Below are 21,526 nucleotides of genomic sequence, written 5' to 3'. Positions count from 1 at the left end.
TCCCTCGGGGCATCGAAGTTTAAGGTGACGATGTCACAACTCACAACTGTTAGATATATTTATCTACAACTGCTTTGGTATATCTAAATTATAATATATCCCTGTTCACATACCTGTATACATACCTGTATATATTATATCTACTGTACATACTGTATACATACTCATAGAGAGAGACTGGACTGAGAGAGTGAGAGGGACTCAACTGAGAGAGAGAGAAAGAGAGAGAGGGGCTGCAGTTGCATGCTATCAAGAAGCCTCGTCTGTACGCAGCCTAATACACACACACATACACAGACATACAGACTCCCTCTGACCCCGCCACCTCTTACCCCGCCCCCAAAGCTACCCCACCATCCAATCCTGCCACAAGTCTGGATGATTGACAGCTCGGCAGGGGGAGGGGGGCATATAGGTGTCAGCAACTAGAGGCAGAATTCATGTCTGCTAACTCTAACGACTGCCGTAGCCATGCGTCTTCTTTGTCATTTCAATTATAGATCCTTGTCTGATGGAAAACCACGCCGTACATTATCTTCCGCTCACCGCTTCAGAGAATCCCCTTTTCCTCTTTTCTCTCTCCTTCAATGGGCTCCCCTCCCTCCTTCACTCACTCCCTCATTCACTCACTCCCTCCTACCCTCCGTTGCTCACTCACTCTTGCAGACAGACAGACAATAGCTATTTATAATTATCTTTTGCAAACAGCCATCAGAGGCCAGAGACAACTCTCACACACACACACACACACACACACACACACACACACACACACACACACACACACACACACACACACACACACACACACACACACACACACACACACACACACACACACACACACACACACACACACACACACACACACACACACACACACACACACACACACACACACACACACACACACACACACACACACACACACACACACACTTCTCAGCCCCACTTCGACCCCTTAACCCTTTCAGCGCAGTGCATTGAAGCGTGGATAATAGCCAATCCTACGGAGGCGTGTGTCCAAGCTGTGGTGGCATTGTGGGTAGGTAGCTAATCTGCATGTAATTCATTATTAGTCGTTAAGATGTCCTGATTTTGACCAGACTAAACAGAAATGACCAGAGACTTTATGGAATTGATGCTCCTTCACCTAGGGCTGGGCGATATGGCCTAAAAATAAAATCTCTGATTTTTTCACACCACATCCGATTTACGATTTTAATCGATTTCTTTCTCTTGAAAACTAGAAACGCCAAGGAAATCATTCAAATAAGCTTTGTTTTTATTTGACACAAAAAATTTATCAAAAATATGAATTTCCCTATTGAGATTGAAGTGCAAACCTATCTTCACTTTTTTGTAAAATAAAAGGTGACTCTTGATTTTTTTTTTATATATATATATATATATATATATATATATATATATATATATATATATATATATATATATATATATAGTAAAAGGTTACTCTTGAACAAAGATGAATGTCCCTATTGGGATTAATAGTGCAATAACTTGCTTTTTCACCAAACTTCACTTAAAACAAATAAAAGGTGCCTCTTGATCATCAAACAAGAATGAATGTCCCTATTGGGATTAAAAAAGTGCAAATCTAACTTTCACCATACATCACTTTTTGTAAAATAAAAGGTGAAAATCGATTTTCATTTTTCAAAATCGTCCTAAATCATTCATTCGAATTAGTCGATAAAATCGATTAATCGCCCAGCCCTACCTCCACCCCCCGCTCTCTCTCTCTACCTCAGTCTCTCAGTCTATCAGTACCTCAGTGCCTCAGTCTCTCAGTACCTCAGTCTCTCAGTCTGTCAATACCTCAGTCTCTGTCTCTCATTGCCTCAGTCTCTCATTGCCTCAGTCTTCAGTCTCTCAGTACCTCATTGCCTCAGTCTCTCAGTACCTCAGTCTCTCAGTCTGTCAATACCTCAGTCTCTCAGTACCTCATTGCCTCAGTACCTCAGTCTCCCAGTACCTCAGTGCCTCAGTCTCTCAGTGCCTCAGTGCCTCAGTCTCTCAGTGCCTCAGTCTCTCAGTCTCTCAGTACCTCAGTCTCTCAGTACCTCAGTCTCTCAGTGCCTCAGTCTCTCAGTGCCTCAGTCTCTCAGTACCTCAGTACCTCAGTCTCTCATTGCCTCAGTCTCTCAGTACCTCAGTCTCTCTGAGTACCTCAGTCTCTCATTGCCTCAAGTTTCAAGTTTCTTTATTAGTTGTCATACAGAAATACAGAATACTTTGCTTCTTTCTGTTTTGCTCCCGAGAGTGTGCTAGATAATAACAAGATAGTATAATATAAGTATAAAATAGAAAGTCAAGTACATAAACAAGTGTAAACAACAAAAAATGTCAATATACCTATATACAGTATGTACCGTATATACAGTGCAGGTACAGTACAGTGTAGAAATGGTGAGGTATAGCTTAGCTTGTGGTGCCACCTTTTGGTGGTGAGGTGCAATGAGGTGCAATAAGGAATGAGTTTGATGTGCAAATTTCCTTACCAATAAATATAAATATAAAGTGTGTTAGTGTCTAAAGTGGTAAAGTGGGTGCTACAGTGTGTTGTTTATTTAAAGTGAGTGTGTGCGTGTGGATGTGTGTGCTGTGGGTGTGTTGATGATGGTTTGTTATTGTTCATTGTTCATTGAGCAGCATCCTGATGGCCTGGGGATAGAAGCTCCTTCTGAGTCTCTCTGTGCTTGCCATGAGACTCCGGTATCGCTTGCCTGACCGCAGCAGTTCAAAGAGGCAGTTGTTTGGGTGGCTGGAGTCTTTGATTCTTCTCTTAGCCTTACCCATGCACCGCTTGTTGTAAATGTCTTGGAGAGTGGGAAGCCCACCTCCAATTGTGCAGTCGGCTGAACGGGCCACTCTTTGTAGTCTGCTACGGTCTTGTGCGGTGCTATTCCCAAACCAGGAGGTGATATTGCCAGTCAGGATGCTCTCTATTGTGCATGAGTAGAAGTTCTTGAGGATCTTCTGACTGACTTGGAACTTCCTTAGGCGCCTAAGGAAGTAGAGGCGTTGTCGTGTCTTCTTGATAACACTGTCAATGTGTGTGGTCCATGTCAAGCCCTCGGATATGTGGACTCCGAGGTACTTAAAACTGTTCTCTCTCAACCGGTGCCCCGTCGATGCTGAGGGGGCTGTAGTCCCTGATCCCCGACCTCCTAAAGTCCACAATCATCTCTTTTGTTTTGCTGATGTTGTTTTTCAGTCTCTCAGTACCTCAGTCTCTCAGTCTCTCAGTCTCTCAGTGCCTCAGTCTCTCATTGCCTCAGTCTCTCAGTACCTCAGTCTCTGTCTCTCATTGCCTCAGTCTCTGTCTCTCATTGCCTCAGTCTCTCAGTACCTCAGTCTCTCAGTGCCTCATTGCCTCAGTCTCTCAGTACCTCAGTCTCTCAGTGCCTCAGTCTCTCAGTCTCTCAGTACCTCAGTCTCTCAGTGCCTCAGTCTCTCAGTAACTCAGTCTCTCAGTGCCTCAGTCTCTCAGTACCTCAGTCTCTCAGTGCCTCAGTCTCTCAGTACCTCAGTCTCTCAGTGCCTCAGTCTCTCAGTACCTCAGTCTCTCAGTGCCTCAGTCTCTCAGTACCTCAGTCTCTCAGTGCCTCAGTCTCTCAGTACCTCAGTCTCTCAGTGCCTCATTGCCTCAGTCTCTCAGTACCTCAGTCTCTCAGTGCCTCAGTCTCTCAGTACCTCAGTATCTCAGTGCCTCAGTCTCTCAGTACCTCATTGCCTCAATCTCTCAGTGCCTCATTGCCTCAGTCTCTCAATACCTCAGTCTCTCAGTACCTCATTGCCTCAGTCTCTCACTTCATATCATACCACAGTGCTTCATCATATATTTCAACTGGAGCATTTAGAATTTACAAAATAGCTCTTCTTTTGGCAACAGTGCTATTCTGAGACAGATGGGAAAGACTGTATGTTACATACCGTCACGGTGACCAAATGCGTCCACATTTTTATAGGATTCTATCACATTTTCATAACAATAGCGAATATTACTTACCCTGCGCCGTTTTCATTGAGGTTTCTTACAAATTAACGATGTTTTATTTGTCCTATGTATGCGGATAACATTTAAAATCTTAAATTGTACCATTTTGTTTCCCTTTAGACAACAAACATTATGCTAATGATGCACTTTTGTTAAGATAATTAGTAGGGATGTCCGATATTATCGGCCTACCGATATTATCGACCGATATTGGCATTAAAATGTGATATCGGAAAATATCGGTATCGGTTTTCAAAAGATTTTTCTTTTTTACATTTCTATAACCTTTATTTAACCAGGCAAGCAAGTAAGAACAAATTCTGATTTTATTTATTGTCAAAAGTATGAATAATGTTGTGTTAATTCCACAACAAGAGATATGTAATGTTAATTACCTGAAATTATAAAAAAAAATTGGGGGGGGAAACCCTGCATATATCGGTATCGGTTGATATCGGTTGATATCGGTATCGGAAATTAAGAGTTGGACAATATCGGTATATCGGTATCGGTAAAAAAGACAATATCGAGCATCCCTAATAATTAGTTTACCATTCGCGGTCACTGTACTGAGGTCGCATTAATAGTTTACCGCTGTTCAGATCGCGTCAAAGAATAGACACGTCCCAGTGACCTGTGACCTGTGCTAAAGGTCTTGGGAAATGTATTGTTGTAGTTTTCAACATTTTCACCTTTTAATTTTAAACCAATGCTGCCATCTACTGACAACAGAAAGTGTTGTGTATAGTCACCTTGAGAGGCTACCCTCGCACTTCCGTAAACACCGTCGCCCAAAACACATTCTAGAGATTCCCACTTTTTACTGGGAATGGGGCGTGGCCGTATTTGGTCCCAGACAATAAGAGTGACTGCGATTGGTCTACGTTCCGTTACTGTATGTTGTATATCTGTACATTCTCCGTCAGGTGGGTAAATGGAAAGCGTGCCAAAGAAAATAAGTATAGTCTATCTGACAGAATGTAGGCTACCAGTAATACTAACACATTGAATAAAACAAGGTAGGTATGTATTTACATATTTTAAATGAAATTGTCCTGTTTACACAAGATACAAATGAATTAATAAATGTATTATTTAATTAAAATAGAAATGTAATTCAACTGTAGCCTGGTAGGCCTATTTGTAACATAATCTAGATCTCAAAGTGAAAAATATAACCATATTTCAGTTAGCCTCATTGATTCCAGGAATTGTATTTGGATTGTATTTGGATATAAAAAGTGCAAGACACTGCAGTTTCTTGGCATACATTGATACTGTGTGTGTGCGTGTGTGTGTGTGTGCGTGTGTATAAATGTAACTGCAACCTTTGTGTCCAATAACATTGAGCATTAGAGGAGGCGGGAAGTGTGTGAGGGGGGGGGGGCGGGGTCAATGACCCGTGACAAAGAACAATATGGAAACAAAAGAGCACGAGGAGAAGAAACCTCAAGCGTTCCACATTCACACACTCTACTGGAGCCCAACTGATACTGGATTTTTAGGGCAGATACCGATATTAAATGTAGCAGCCTCTGCCCCCACGGCGCTCATTGGATAATTGCTTTTTCAACCGAGAAACCACCGTTTCATTGTCACAATGCCAGACGAACAGAATCAGTCGACTGGAAGTAGGCGGATTCAAAAGGTCTGGACCCAGGCAACCGAAATTAAACATTTCCTTTCCAAAGGTGGTAACCAATCGTTACAGGCAGCCATGTTGGAAGAAAGATAACTACACAAACATTCTGTGGAAGAGGCCTCTATTAGAAACCAAACAGAGTATAATGTAGTTACTCTGACCATACGGCTAGAGGACTACTGTAGTGTTTGATGTTGTAAGAAAAAACACGTAGGGGTGCAATGATACACATTTTCAGACTCAACACACATTTTGATTTTGAAGTTATGATTCAATTTGATTTTCGATCCTACAGATTGCCCAGATTAGCCAAGTGGAAAGACTCACACAAATATATACACTCTATATAAATATATACACTCTACTTGAATTGAATAGTGACCCCATTAATCAAAATCAACGCTGTTGCGTGGTTTAAATAGGGTGTTTATAGTACATTGTATGTTAGTGAGAGATGTAAGATTAAGTGTATGCGTGCGTGTGTGAAGCAAGATGGCACATTATATTTTTAATATAGTCTAGATATGAACACACACGCACACACATACTTTATACAGTGATGGATGGTCCAGCTAAGCATGTCATTAATCTAATTCATCCAGTCTTCATACGGTTAATGATCTGAACTGCAGGCCCCTGGAGACAATATTCACAATGTTAGCCACACACACACACACACACACACACACACACACACACACACACACACACACACACACACACACACACACACACACACACACACACACACACACACACACACACACACACACACACACACACACACACACACACACACACACACACACACACACATTAGGGCTGTCAGAACGAATTTCAATATTCAAATTGGAATTTGAAATACATTTTATGATCAACAGTGTCAGACTGTGGTTGTACTGGGCAGCTCCTAGTGGTCAACAGTGTCAGACTGTGGTTGTACTGGGCAGCTCCTAGTGGTCAACAGTGTCAGGCTGTGGTCGTACTGGGCAGCTCCTAGTGGTCAACAGTGTCAGACTGTGGTTGTACTGGGCAGCTCCTAGTGGTCAACATTGTCAGACTGTGGTTGTACTGGGCAGCTCCTAGTGGTCAACAGTGTCAGACTGTAGTTGTACTGGGCAGCTCCTAGTGGTCAACAGTGTCAGACTGTAGTTGTACTGGGCAGCTCCTATTGGTCAACAGCGTCAGACTGTGGTTGTACTGGGCAGCTCCTAATGGTCAACAGTGTCAGACTGTGGTTGTACTGGGCAGCTCCTAGTGGTCAACAGTGTCAGACTGTGGTTGTACTGGGCAGCTCCTAGTGGTCAACAGTGTCAGACTGTAGTTGTACTGGGCAGCTCCTAGTGGTCAACAGTGTCAGACTGTAGTTGTACTGGGCAGCTCCTATTGGTCAACAGCGTCAGACTGTGGTTGTACTGGGCAGCTCCTAATGGTCAACAGTGTCAGACTGTGGTTATACTGGGCAGCTCCTAGTGGTCAACAGTGTCAGACTGTGGTCGTACTGGGCAGCTCCTAGTGGTCAACAGTGTCAGACTGTGGTTGTACTGGGCAGCTCCTAGTGGTCAACAGTGTCAGACTGTGGTTGTACTGGGCAGCTCCTAGTGGTCAACAGTGTCAGACTGTGGTTATACTGGGCAGCTCCTAGTGGTCAACAGTGTCAGATTGTGGTTGTACTGGGCAGCTCCTAGTGGTCAACAGTGTCAGACTGTGGTTGTACTGGGCAGCTCCTAGTGGTCAACAGTGTCAGGCTGTGGTTGTACTGGGCAGCTCCTAGTGGTCAACAGTGTCAGACTGTGGTTATACTGGGCAGCTCCTAGTGGTCAACAGTGTCAGACTGTGGTTATACTGGGCAGCTCCTAGTGGTCAACAGTGTCAGATTGTGGTTGTACTGGGCAGCTCCTAGTGGTCAACAGTGTCAGACTGTGGTTGTACTGGGCAGCTCCTAGTGGGTCAACAGTGTCAGGCTGTGGTTGTACTGGGCAGCTCCTAGTGGTCAACAGTGTCAGACTGTGGTTGTACTGGGCAGCTCCTAGTGGTCAACAGTGTCAGGCTGTGGTTGTACTGGGCAGCTCCTAGTGGTCAACAGTGTCAGACTGTGGTTGTACTGGGCAGCTCCTAGTGGTCAACAGTGTCAGACTGTGGTTGTACTGGGCAGCTCCTAGTGGTCAACAGTGTCAGGCTGTGGTTGTACTGGGCAGCTCCTAGTGGGTCAACAGTGTCAGGCTGTGGTTGTACTGGGCAGCTCCTAGTGGTCAACAGTGTCAGACTGTGGTTGTACTGGGCAGCTCCTAGTGGTCAACAGTGTCAGGCTGTGGTTGTACTGGGCAGCTCCTAGTGGTCAACAGTGTCAGACTGTGGTTGTACTGGGCAGCTCCTAGTGGTCAACAGTGTCAGACTGTGGTTGTACTGGGCAGCTCCTAGTGGTCAACAGTGTCAGGCTGTGGTTGTACTGGGCAGCTCCTAGTGGTCAACAGTGTCAGACTGTGGTTGTACAGGGCAGAAACTAGTGAGTCTTACAGAGGTAAATAATACTACTACTACTACTACTACTAATAATAATAATAATAATAATAATAATAATAATAATAATAATAATAATAATAATAATAATAATAATAATAATAATAATAATAATAATACTAATAACAGTGGCAGCCAACACTGCCAACACATCACTGCCAATGTATCCAACATCAACACAAAGCTCTTTGGGTACATCATGGTGCCTTTCAGCCATGGAGCCGAAGGCCTGTCCTCACCAGCAATCTGTTGGTATCAAATGCATCTGTTGGTATCAAATGCATCTGTTGGTATCAAATGCAAAGCACCTATTGGTTCTGTATGTCGGTATCAGTAACAATACCCAACTCTAGCCAGGAGCGACCACTGCATCATAACATCCCTGGACAGAGAGAGGGGGGGGGGTGTGATACACCCCTGGAGAGAAAGAGAGGGCAGGGACAGAGAGAGAGGGGGGGGATGGGGGGTGATTGGTACATCCCTGGAGAGAGAGGGGGGGCAGAGAGAGAGAGAGAGAGAGAGAGAGAGAGAGAAATTATACATCCATAGAGAGAGCAGAGAGAGAGAGAGAGAGAGAGAGAGAGAGAGAGAGAGAGAGAGAGAGAGAGAGAGAGAGAGAGAGAGAGAGAGAGAGAGAGAGAGAGAGAGAGAGAGAGAGGAATTATACATCCATAGAGAGCAGGACAGAGAGAGGGGGAGAGAGAGGAATTATACATCCATAGAGAGAGCAGGACAGAGAGAGAGAGAGAGAAGAGAGAGAGAGAGAGAGAGAGAGAGAGAGAGAGAGAGAGAGAGAGAGAGAGAGAGAGAGAGAGAGAGAGAGAGAGAGAGAGAGAGAGAGAGAGAGAGAGAGAGAGAGAGAGGGATAGAGAGAGAGAGAGAGAGAGAGAGAGAGAGAGAGAGAGGGAATGATACATCCCTGGAGATAGCAGGGCAGAGAGAGAAGAGAGGGATAGAGAGGAATGATACCTCCCTAGAGAGAGCAGGACAGAGAGAGAGAAGAGAGAGAGGAATGATACCTCCATAGAGAGAGATGATAAGATAAGATATTCCTTTATTGATCCCCTTGGGGGGAGAGAGAGAGAGAGAGAGAGAGAGAGAGAGAGAGAGAGAGAGAGAGAGAGAGAGAGAGAGAGAGAGAGAGAGAGAGGGGAATCATACATCCCTAGAGAGAGCAGGACAGAGAGAGAGAAGAGAGAGAGAGGAATGATACCTCCATAGGTTTCTCTGTTTGATTGTTTTGTTTGGCAATGTAAACGACCCATGTCAATAAAGCCCATTTGAATTGAATTCAATTGAATTGGAATGATACATCCATAGAGAGCAGGACAGAGAAGAGAGAGAGGAAGAGAGAGAGCGAGCAGGACAGAGAGAGAAGAGAGAGGGGAACGATACATCCATAGAGATTTTTTTGAACACACCTTTATTTACCAATACAAATGTAATTCATCAATACAAATATCTCACAATCCACAAGAACAAACTCGACAGCATTAAAAGCTATGCAAAAATGGAATTAAAAACCAATTCCTCCTCAATGACTCAACACATTTTCAGTATAATGGCTTCATTATAGCACCACCATGAAATTAACTCTTCTACATTCTTCATCAGAAGAAAGACAAACTAAAATCCACTCTGATTCTCGCTTTCACCAGAGCAATGAACAGAGGAATCAAATCTGCCCCTGAACCCTTTTCCATACAGCTTTTCCTACTTTTATATATGCACAACGTGGCTTGTCCCACTACACAATTCAGAAGTTGCCATTTTGCTGCATTTTTCCTCCTGTAACCAGCTCCAAAAACAAAACTCCTAACTGACCAAATCTCATTACATTTGACGAAAATGTTTGCTTGTAATGCTTGTAACGCACCAAAAATCACCTGCAGTCTCCCACATCAACACTGTTGACTGCCAGTGCTCCCTGCAAGATCAACTCTACTTCAAGACCCAGCTGAGGGAAAGGATCCCTATTATCAGGCACCTCAGTCCCCAAAGCATAGTCCTGTAACATGTTCTTCGCTTGTGAGTCTATTTAGAACGTGTTTAGTCCCTTGTTTGAGCCGAATCTGGGTTTAACATGATTTGTGGAGCTCCCTCTGGTGTTCTGGTCGTGGTATTCACTGACCTTTGAGAAGTATTTTGACATGTACATGGGTACCTTGGTCGTGTAGTGTATCTTGTAGACCAGGCCCATTGCAAGTTGCTGTACTCTGTCGTCTACTCTAAGCCATCCTAGGTTGTCAAAGTGGGCAGGGGTGAGGTGGGTTCTAGGAGTAAGGTCAAGCAGTAGTCTGACCAGTTTGTTTGGAGATGTTTGTAATTTTGTTTTTAGCGCCTTTGAGGTGCTTTGGTACCATGAGGTGCAAGCATAGTCGTAGTACCCTTGAATGAGTGCTCCTGCTAGAGTCTTCAGGGTATTCTTGTTTACCAGAGAGGAGATCCGGTACAAGAATAGAGTTCGTTGGTTGACTTTTTTTATTACATTGGATGCCATTTTGTCACAGGAGAGATTAGCCTCTAGGATGGAACCCAGGTAGGTAATTTCATCTTTCCTTGTGACAATATTGTCACTAGGGGTGCACCGATGTATCGGTCGGGTATCGGTATCGGCCGATAAGTGCCTTGTTGACTGCAATCGGCCTATCGGCCGATAAGCTCGAATGTGCCGATGGCAGTAGCCGATAAATATCCATCAATTTGTGTAGCGTCAAGACAAAAAAAAGTTCACTCGCGACCTGCACAACGCCGTCCCCAGTCCCCCCCACACACACACACACACAAGCTACTGCATCAAAGTTACTACTTATGATTAACAAGGCATTCGTTTTGTGGCATTAACGTTATATAGTTAGTGTTACACGTTCAATAACATCAGCATATTATTTACCCGAACGTAGCAAGCGTTCATACTAGCTCAGTTCCTTCCGTTGCTCACAGAGCCCTGAGTTTTACCCATTCTGCAATCTGTTAATAACGTTTTCAATCAGACACATGTATAGAAAGGCTTTGTTTTATTATAACATTAGTTGCAGTAAAATCATTATGCCTCATTTAAGTCATCCTGCGGAGCTAAAAGCTAAACGTCAGCCGCGCCGCCATTGTTGTTGTTGTTGTAGAAAAGCTCTCGTCAACTCAAAATCAATGGCGGACAAAAGCCGAAGTAAAAAATGTATACGCGCTTGCCGATTGGTGTTAACAGCAGAGGCGGGTGCAAGCGGTGTGTGACGTAATTGGCAGAATCGACTGTCAATAAAAAATTCATTGGTTGAGACAATAGTATCTAGCTGCAGCCCAGCAGGTAGACCATGCTGGGAGAACTAGTATCTAGCTGCAGCCCTGCAGAACATACTGGGAGAGAGATAGTGCTATTTCTTGATGTTTCCTTTTTTTAAGTAAGGAAAGAGGCCTATGTTCATATCGGTGAGCACAATTTGTAACACAAATATACAGTAGTTAAAATGTTTGTGTTAGTTGAACAATCGGTATCGGTGGCAAATTTTCATATCGGTGCATCCCTAATTGTCACCCACTGTAACTGAGAAGCCGTTGGTCTTGCTGAGTTTATTATTTGAGCCGAAGAGAATGGACTCTGTTTTGCCCATGTGTAATGATAGTTTGTTATCAGCGAGCCATATGCAGATTTTGCCTAGTTCCGAGCTGAGGTTTTTTTTTCAACCTGTAACTTGTTCTTGTTCTCGTCCGCAAACAGGAACAAGTTGCAGTCACAAGCTGATGACATGTCATTTGCATAAATTAGGAACAGTAGCGGTCCTAGTATGCTTCCTTGTGGAACACCACAGCTCACTGTGAGGGGGGGGGGGGGTAGGGTACCGTTTACCTCCACCATCTGTTCCCTCCCCTCAAGGTAGGATTGCATCCAGCTCACTGATAGACTATCAAAACCGATTGCTTTTAGCTTGTCAATCAGAATGGAGTGATGTATTGTACCCATTCTGCAATCTGTTAAATAAAGTTTTCATTCATTCATTCATGGAGAGATCCCTGCAGCCTGCCATCAGGTCAGTTTCTACGTACAGTATATGCCTTTTTGCATTGTTGTGTGGACAGAGACATTTAAAATGCTGTTGTTGTGGACAGGGTTTATTTTTAAATGGAGGGTTGAAAAATGGGTTTTCAGAAATATCCGTGTATTGTGTGGACATGGCCTCAGTCACAGTCTTGCAAAACATCTTGGAAACATTTTCGAAAAGGTTCTGTACTATTTCTGCTGTAATATGAAGGCCTTAAATGGTTCTGTACTGTTTCTGCTGTAATATGAAGGCCTTAAATGGTTCTGTACTGTTTCTGCTGTAATATGAAGGCCTTAAATGGTTCTGTACTTTTTCTGCTGTAATATGAAGGCCTTAAATGGTTCTGTAAGTACTGTTTCTGCTGTAATATGAATGTAGCAACATGTATTTATTTGACAGGGACAGCACACAATCAAATATATACTTCTCATAATATGGCATGTTCATTTTATCTCAATCCTTTACCAGCGTGATGGTAAAGTCTATACTGTTCAGTAAAAGTAATACATTGGACCAATACTTGGAATTGACAGACACATTAAGTTTAGCACACTTGGACTCTGTATCAAGGGTGAAAAGTATTATGGGATGGGTGCTTCCCTAGATGGAAAAGGGGGTAAGGAAGAAGAGAGAAGAGCAGGGCGTAGTGGAGAGGAATCAAACTGAAGCCTAGTCTAAATAATTCACTTCTGGCTTGACTTCAGACTTGAGAAAGAGAACACTGCCCCCTAGTGAGGCAAAACATCAACTGCCTGCTGTGGAACGTGAGGTGTCCTTGATAGGGATTAAATAAAAACTTGGTATCTTGTGTATCGCGTCATGTACTGCATCCAATGGGCTTTAAGCACTCTTGTCTGCTCCCGGCTGCCCTTGGGGGGAAGGACGACGGGATGGGAGGTGCAGAGAACATTTTGTCAGCGACTCAGTGCATGTGCGTGTTCCTGTGGGTCGCCCATCGCATGTGTGTGTGTGTTAATCTGATGACAAATAAAGACTTCTACTTCTAGTAGTAGTAGTGTTAGTAGTAGTAGTAGTAGTAGTAGTAGTAGCAGTAGTAGTAGTAGTAGTATTACTCTAAGTGTGTAGCCTTGTATTTTCGATCTACTCTTCTTCTTTGGTTCCTATTGTCACGTCTGTCTCAGCTTGTTTCCTTCCACCAGCTGTCTGAAGTAGAACATGTTCCATTTATACTCCCCTACCTGTTTCAGGCAGATTGTAGTGTGAACCAAGTCATTTGTTCAACGACACAAGCCATCTGTCTCAGGAGTTTAAGGTGCGTTTGATTTCTACTCCCTGTCCTACCTGAGTCAGGTGGCTTCCCGCGGGCCTGCAGGGCGTCCGGGTGGGGCAGGCTATAGACGGTGATGACTCCATTGGAGGTGGCCACCGCCAACACACCCAGTCTGGGCAGGAGAGGAGCCTGGGACAGAGATCAGAAGCATTAAAAGGAACACGCCCAACATTATGGGAACATTTTCAGGGTTTCCTACATTCCTCCAGGGCCTTGAGGAGGGCGAGGAAGATCATGGCAGACCCCACCGCCCACCCGGGTCACGACCTCTTCACCATGCTCCCCCACGGCAGGCGGCTACGGCTGCCCAAGACATTAAAGTCCCGCCATAGACTCAGCTTCTTCCCCTCAGCAGCTCGCCTGGTAAACAAGTCAGGTGTCCCCCTGCCCCCCCCCCCCCCCCCCCCCCCCCCCCCTCTATGGCGAGCTGCTAGGGCTGGACCTCTGGACTTGAACTCTGCTGCACTGTTTCCATGTCCCCCACCACTGCACTTTACTGTCTTATTGTTGTCTCACTGTTCTGTCCTGTATTGCACTTACTTATTTATTTATCATTATTATTATCATGTTGTTCCCATCTGTGAAAATATCAATCATGCACTGTAATGTCAAATCACGTTCCATTTTGTACCTGTACAAAATGGCGAATAAAGAAATCTGAATCTGAATCCAAACATTGGGCCTTTTACACCAGAAATGTGCTTTTCTGGTTCACCTTGTAATAACTCTTTGTACGTCTTCAGTCATCTCTTCAGTCAGGGATCTGTCCAACGCACAGCCCAAGTATTTAACACATTGTCGGGGTGTTTTTTATTACTCTACCTTCCTGTCGGTGGCAGGCAGCTCCCAGGCTCCAGCAGGACACCACTTCAGGGTCCAGATGAAGCCCCTGTCCACAGCCACACCATAGGATAGAACAGGACAAGAAGCTGGTCTGGAGACAGAGGGAGAGAGAGAAAGAGAGAGACAGGGAGAGGGAGAGGGAGGTAGAGAGACAGAGAGAGAGGGATATATTAAGAGATAGAGATAGATAGACAGACAGACAGACAGACAAGAGATATATATATATATATATATATATATATATATATATATATATATATATATATATATATATATATAGAGAGAGAGAGAGAGAGAGAGAGAGAGAGAGAGAGAGTGTGTGTGTGTATCAGTGTGTAATCCCTACCTGGTATCAAGCTCCAGTTTGCCTACGTCCCAGAGCTGCAGGAGACCAGGCTCAGTGTAGAGCTGGTTGACATAGTGCTGGTCATCCATGCCTCTGTGACAGGCGACTGCCAGGTACTGCCTGTTGTCGGCTCCGTCGGGGCAGGGGCACCAGTCCAGGGCCCAGACCGGACCCCCCGCGAAGAACAACATGTCCCAACACTTCAGGTGCGCAGGCAGGCCCTTGAACCTGTTCAGGACAAGGGTTTAAAAGTTATAAAAGGTATGACAAGCTTGTAGGGCTAAGTCAGTCTTAGTCGCCCAATACTTTGCTGAGTGAGTTATTTCCTGAACAATGATAAGCACATAATAATGGTAAGCATTAGATTTAAAATGATAAGCACTCGATCTAATGCTAATATAATACCTACTAAAATAATTCACTGTCTACAACTGCACTACACTGTGATCATAGTAATCATAATAATCACAACTACCCACCTTATACTAGTCTACCCATATAACTCGTATATATTCTTATATAACCGTATATATATATATATTAGGGCTGTCAGTTTATCGCGTTAATTAGATTAATTAATTACACAGCAAATAATCGCGTTATGAAAATTAACTCAAAATTAATTCCAAAAATTTTTTTTTTTTTTTTTTTTAAATAATATTTTTTTTGTATCTCATTCATTCCATAAGCATGTAGAATACACATTTACAGATTTTTTTTAATATGGTCCATTTGCATGTTCTTGGTATCTGATTCTAGGGACATCTATGAATCTCAGGGAATGTATTCCCAGTGTCAGAAATACTGTGGGCTAGATCCACAAAGAATGGATTGCACGGTGCAAGTTGCACCCTTACTTACAATTCATTATGAATTGAAAATGGGGGACCCTGATGTAAACAAGACGAAAGTCTTTTTCTGGTCTGCATTCCCTTAACAATTGTGTGTATTGAGCCGTACTGTATTGTACCCATTCTGCAATCCTGTTAATAACATTTTCATTCAATCAATCAATCTGCGCGGTGATTGATTGAATGAACATTTTATTTTGAGTAAATTGTAATGAACCAAATGAGAATATCAATAATTTTTTTTTATCTTTGACTGTGAATAACACCATGCTCAAATTGACCAGACCTGAAAAATCTAAGCAAATTAATAGATGGAAGATGATTAAACAGAAGGTTTTGTACTATATACAGTACTGAATTCTGCCATCCGGACACATGCAATTTGAAATATGATTATAGAATATAGAATATGAGGCATAAAATGGTAATGCGATTAAAATGCGATTAATTAGATTAATTAATTACAAATCCTGTAATTAATTAGATTAATTTTTTTAATCGCCTGACAGCACTAATATATATATATATATATATATATATATATATATATATATATATATATATATATCCATATTATGTCTACATGCCTGCATATAACCCTTGTCACATATCTGTAGATACTATATATCTTAAGGCTGTCAAAGTTAATAACGCGTTATCGCCCGATTCTATTAACGCCACTATTCTTTTTAACTCACGATTAACTTTAAAAAACAAAAACAAAGTTTAATCTTTTAAATTATTTTTTTTACTAGACTTCACTCAGGTGTATTATTGATGCTCTCATTGATACTATCTTTGTTTCTGAAGTGTGTGTGTGTGAGATATATATAGAGAGAGAGGGGGTGAGAGAGATGAGGAAGGGGCAAGAGAGAAAGAGAGCTGGGAGAGAGTGTGTGTGAGAGAGAGAGAGAGGGGGGGGGGGGTGAGTTCTCAGCCCTTGTGTAGGTGAATGTAACAAGTTCCTAAAGTTATTTTGTGCATCACTCTGTTTTGAATTTGTTGCAAATTTGCAATGCATGAGGGTCAACCTTTTGTGTTAAATGGCTGCATAAAGCAAGCATTTGTTGACTCTCATGTTGATAAGAGTATTAAAACTTGGAACTTGAAAAAGATCCGTTTAAGGTAGATACAAATGATAATTATTATTTTTTTTAAATGCGATTAATTTGCTATTAACCGCGAGTTAACTATGGACAATCATGCGATTAATCACGATTAAATATTGTAATCGATTGACAGCACATCCCTCACCTACTCTTCCTAGTTACACTGCTGGCCAGTAAGACTAGTAGTTCAGCGACTTCGGATCATTGAGAAGCGCTATATAAATAAAATGAATTATTATTATTATAGTGTCTTTACACCTGTATCACTGTACAAATTAATACTACTATTCTATACATACATGATTAGCACAACACTCAGTCGTACTTTATATCTTTATATCCATTTTAAATCACCTGTACATTGTATATTACTATTGCACTTTACAGTTACATTTGCACTCTGGTTGGATGCCAAACTTCTTTTCGTTGTACTGTACTTGTGCTGTATGATGACATGAATCCAATCCAATCTAAACTGACCTGGGTAGTCTCTGTAGAGGCGTGTCCTCCCCTTTGACGCGTTCTCTGGACACCTTGAAGGCCGCTGACCGAGGCTCCTGGGGCAGGTACTGCTCAGACTCACTGGAAGACATGCAATGGTTTATAAATCCACAGGCGTGTGCTGCACGGACATTTTGCTTCATGGGCTTAGCCTGCCACTTGAAGCGGAAACCCACCCTAAAACAGAATTCACAATACTGTGCAGCTCCAAATGGGTGTGTGAATATGAACAAGTCTCTCCTTAACCCTTTCACTGCCACTCTACAGAATGGTTAACCCTTTCACCGTGACACTACAGAGAAGGTTAACACTTTCACTGCCACACGACAAAGGGTTAACCCTTTCACTACAGAAGGTTAACCGTAAGATGTGAACTGTGTGATAAGATGTGAACCTGTGTCATAAGATGTGAACCTGTGTCATAAGATGTGAACCTGTGTGATAAGATGTGAACCTGTGTCATAAGATGTGAACTGTGTGATGAGATGTGAACCTGTGTGATAAGATGTGAACCTGTGTCATAAGATGTGAACCTGTGTGATAAGATGTGAACCTGTGTCATAAGATGTGAAACCTGTGTCATAAGATGTGAACTGTGTCATAAGATGTGATCCTGTGTCATAAGATGTGAACCTGTGTCATAAGATGTGATCCTGTGTCATAAGATGTGAACCTGTGTCATAAGATGTGAACCTGTGTGATGAGATGTGAACCTGTGTCATAAGATGTGAACCTGTGTCATAAGATGTGAACCTGTGTCATAAGATGTGAACCTGTGTCATAAGATGTGATCCTGTGTCATAAGATGTGAACCTGTGTCATAAGATGTGAACCTGTGTCATAAGATGTGAACCTGTGTGATAAGATGTGAACCTGTGTCATAAGATGTGAACTGTGTCATAAGATGTGATCCTGTGTCATAAGATGTGAACCTGTGTCATAAGATGTGAACCTGTGCGATAAGATGTGAACTGTGTGATGAGATGTGAACCTGTGTGATAAGATGTGAACCTGTGTGATGAGATGTGAACCTGTGTGATAAGATGTGAACCTGTGTGATAAGATGTGAACCTGTGTCATAAGATGTGAACCTGTGTGATGAGATGTGAACCTGTGTGATAAAATGTGAACCTGTGTCATAAGATGTGAACCTGTGTCATAAGATGTGAACCTGTGTGATGAGATGTGAACCTGTGTCATAAAATGTGAACCTGTGTCATAAGATGTGAACTGTGTCATAAGATGTGATCCTGTGTCATAAGATGTGAACCTGTGTCATAAGATGTGAACCTGTGCGATAAGATGTGAACTGTGTCATAAGATGTGAACTGTGTGATAAGATGTGAACCTGTGATAAGATGTGAACTGTGTCATAAGATGTGAACTGTGTCATAAGATGTGAACTGTGTCATAAGATGTGAACCTGTGTCATAAGATGTGAACTGTGTCATAAGATGTGAACCTGTGTCATAAGATGTGAACCTGTGTGATGAGATGTGAACCTGTGTGATAAGATGTGAACCTGTGTGATAAGATGTGAACTGTGTCATAAGATGTGAACTGTGTCATAAGATGTGAACCTGTGTCATAAGATGTGAACCTGTGTGATAAGATGTGAACTGTGTCATAAGATGTGAACTGTGTGATAAGATGTGAACCTGTGTGATAAGATGTGAACCTATGTCATAAGATGTGAACCTGTGTGATGAGATGTGAACCTATGTGATAAGATGTGAACCTATGTCATAAGATGTGAACTGTGTCATAAGATGTGAACCTGTGTGATAAGATGTGAATGTTAACATAGAATCTCTTTGCATCTACTACTGGCAATACGGTAGTCTAGGTTGCCCTCTTGAGGCTGTGAAACGCATGCGCAGTTAGTCTGTGTCGACCTCGAGTTGGAGTACTACTGTTCGTTAATGGCTCTGTAATGGTGTTATGCAAGTTGATTGAATAAACCAAGTAAACAGAAGATAAACGTCGTGTTTATTTATAGTAGACTAACATTGGTAGCAGAGGATGGTTAGCAGAAGATGGCTACTGCTAACTACAAAGTTCCACCGAAGTTCGACGAGTCTCGACCATACGAGTGTTGGAAAAATGAGATGGCCATTTGGAAGCTGGTTACTGAACTTGATAAGAAGAAACAAGCCCTCGCCGTTGTCCTGGGGCTGGAAGGAAGGGCAAGGGACATCGCTATGGAAATACCAGCTTTGGACTTGAACACCGACAATGGTATGGACACGCTGCTAGCAAAACTAGATGGCATATTTCTCAAAGAAGAGAGAGACCGCGCATACGATGCATACTCTTTTTTTTACTGTATCAAAAAGGAGAGCTCCGTGTCCATGGCGGACTATGTGATTGACTTTGAACAGCGTTACAACCGAATGAAAAGGTACGACATGACTCTTCCTGACGCCGTGTTAGCTTTTAAACTTTTAGACACGGCTTGTCTAGACGAGAAAAATAGACAAATGGCGCTGACTGCGTGTACAGATTTAACGTTTGCGGCAATGAAGTCCGCGCTGAAGAGGATCTTTGGTGGGAGAGTGCACGGCGGCACATCAAACGGAATACACGTTAACAATGAAGCGTTATTCACGGAGCAACGCTCACAAGGAAGATTCAGACGTCCAATGACGCAGCAGTTTGGACAAGTTGGACAACAAAGGCAACCGTCACAGGGTACCAACCCACTGGATAGGTTCGGTAAGAGATCAAAATGTGCTATATGTCAGAGCACGTTCCATTGGGCTAAAGACTGTCCTCACAAGAGTAGTGATCAAGTAAAGCTAACTGAAGATCGAACAAGGGTAGAGGAATGTGACATCACACTGCTTACTGCTGTACTGTCTGAAACAGAGGTATTCCTAACTGAGTCCTTAGGGACGGCTATCATTGACACTGCATGTACCCGCACAGTGTGTGGAGAAAAATGGTTGGACAGCTTCGTCGCTGGTCTCAGTCAAAGTCAAGTGAACCAGATGGTAAAAAGTGAAACCCCAAGCTCCAGACCATTCCGGTTTGGAGATGGAAATATAGTGCATTCTTCCAGAACACTGAAACTGCCTGCCAAAATAGGACTGACAAAATGTCGAGTGGAAACTGAAGTAGTCAAAGCTGATATCCCACTACTTCTGAGTAAGACATCACTGAAAAGGGCAGGAACCATCTTGGACATGGAGAATGATAGCGCTGTGATGTTTAAACAGAATATCCCTCTTGAACTCACCAGTTCAGGACACTACTGTATAGATATCAGAGACAAGGACACAGGAATGAACCAAATTGAGATTAAGGATGAGGTCCTTACAGTCACAGAAAACAGCCAGGATGAAGATGAGGTCCTTACGGTCACAGAAAATATGACCTCAAATGAGAAACACAAAGTTCTCCTGAAACTACACAAACAGTTTGGTCACGCCTCTGCAGAAAGACTACAGCGACTCCTCCGTAGTTCGGGAAATAAAGACAAAGATTGTGACACTATTTTACAACAAATAGTACAGGAATGTGACATATGCCAGAGGTACAGCAAGACCAAGCCGAAGCCTGCTGTGGGCTTGCCTCTGGCTTCAGAGTACAATGAAACGGTGGCAGTGGACCTGCACGAGTTGGAACCAAGTTTATGGTATCTCCACGTCATTGACCAGTTTACACGTTTCAGCGCTGGAAGCATTGTGAAAACAAAGAACTCCTCTGTGATAGTGAACTCTTTTCTTCATACATGGATCAGCGTTCATGGCCCGCTACGGAGACTTTACAGTGACAATGGAGGAGAATTCAACAATGCAGAGTTCCGTGACATGGCAGAGAACTTTAACATTGAGACAAAAACCACGGCAGGATACAGCCCCTGGAGCAATGGGCTACTGGAGAGACATAATCAGACCCTCACCGACATCATCCTGAAGGTCAGACGGGAAAATGGATGTGACTGGCAAACAGCCCTGGACTGGGCTCTCATGGCTAAGAACAGTATGCTCAATGTGCACGGCTACAGTCCTCATCAACTGGTGTTTGGCCAGAACCCCAACCTACCTTCTGTACTGGTTGATAAACCACCTGCGCTAGAAGGTACCACGATGAGTGCTAGAGTAGGAGAACACATTTCAGCTTTGCATGCCTCTAGAAAAGCATTTACTGAAGCAGAGTGCTCAGAAAGGATAAGACGAGCACTACGTAAGCAGCTCAGACCCACAGATGAGAAATATGAGATGGGTGACAAGGTGTATTACAAACGAGCTGAATGCACTGAGTGGAAAGGACCAGGGATAGTTATTGGTCAGGATGGGGCTGTTGTTTTTGTGAGGCATGGTGGTTGCTTAGTGAGAGTGCATCACTCTAGGCTTTCTAAGG

General features: G+C 43.0%; 1 protein-coding gene across 1 annotated transcript in view; it reads right to left on the bottom strand.

Annotated features, from left to right (window-relative positions):
- gtf3c2 (general transcription factor IIIC, polypeptide 2, beta) overlaps positions 1-21,526 on the bottom strand; it is a 141,854-nt gene that overhangs the window by 74,082 nt on the left and 46,246 nt on the right. The window contains exons 9-12 of the mRNA XM_084314182.1: positions 17,141-17,242; positions 14,701-14,928; positions 14,334-14,445; positions 13,523-13,640 (exon numbers count right to left, since the gene is read on the bottom strand). Of these exons, the coding sequence (XP_084170308.1) occupies positions 13,523-13,640; positions 14,334-14,445; positions 14,701-14,928; positions 17,141-17,242 (560 nt within the window). The remainder of the gene's footprint in view (positions 1-13,522; positions 13,641-14,333; positions 14,446-14,700; positions 14,929-17,140; positions 17,243-21,526) is intronic.

This window comes from Notolepis coatsorum (genome assembly GCF_963971535.1).
Source record: "Notolepis coatsorum genome assembly, chromosome: 5".
Lineage (NCBI taxonomy): Eukaryota > Metazoa > Chordata > Actinopteri > Aulopiformes > Paralepididae > Notolepis > Notolepis coatsorum.
Note: the sequence above shows the minus strand (reverse complement) of the source record. Positions and strands in the feature narration are given on the sequence as shown.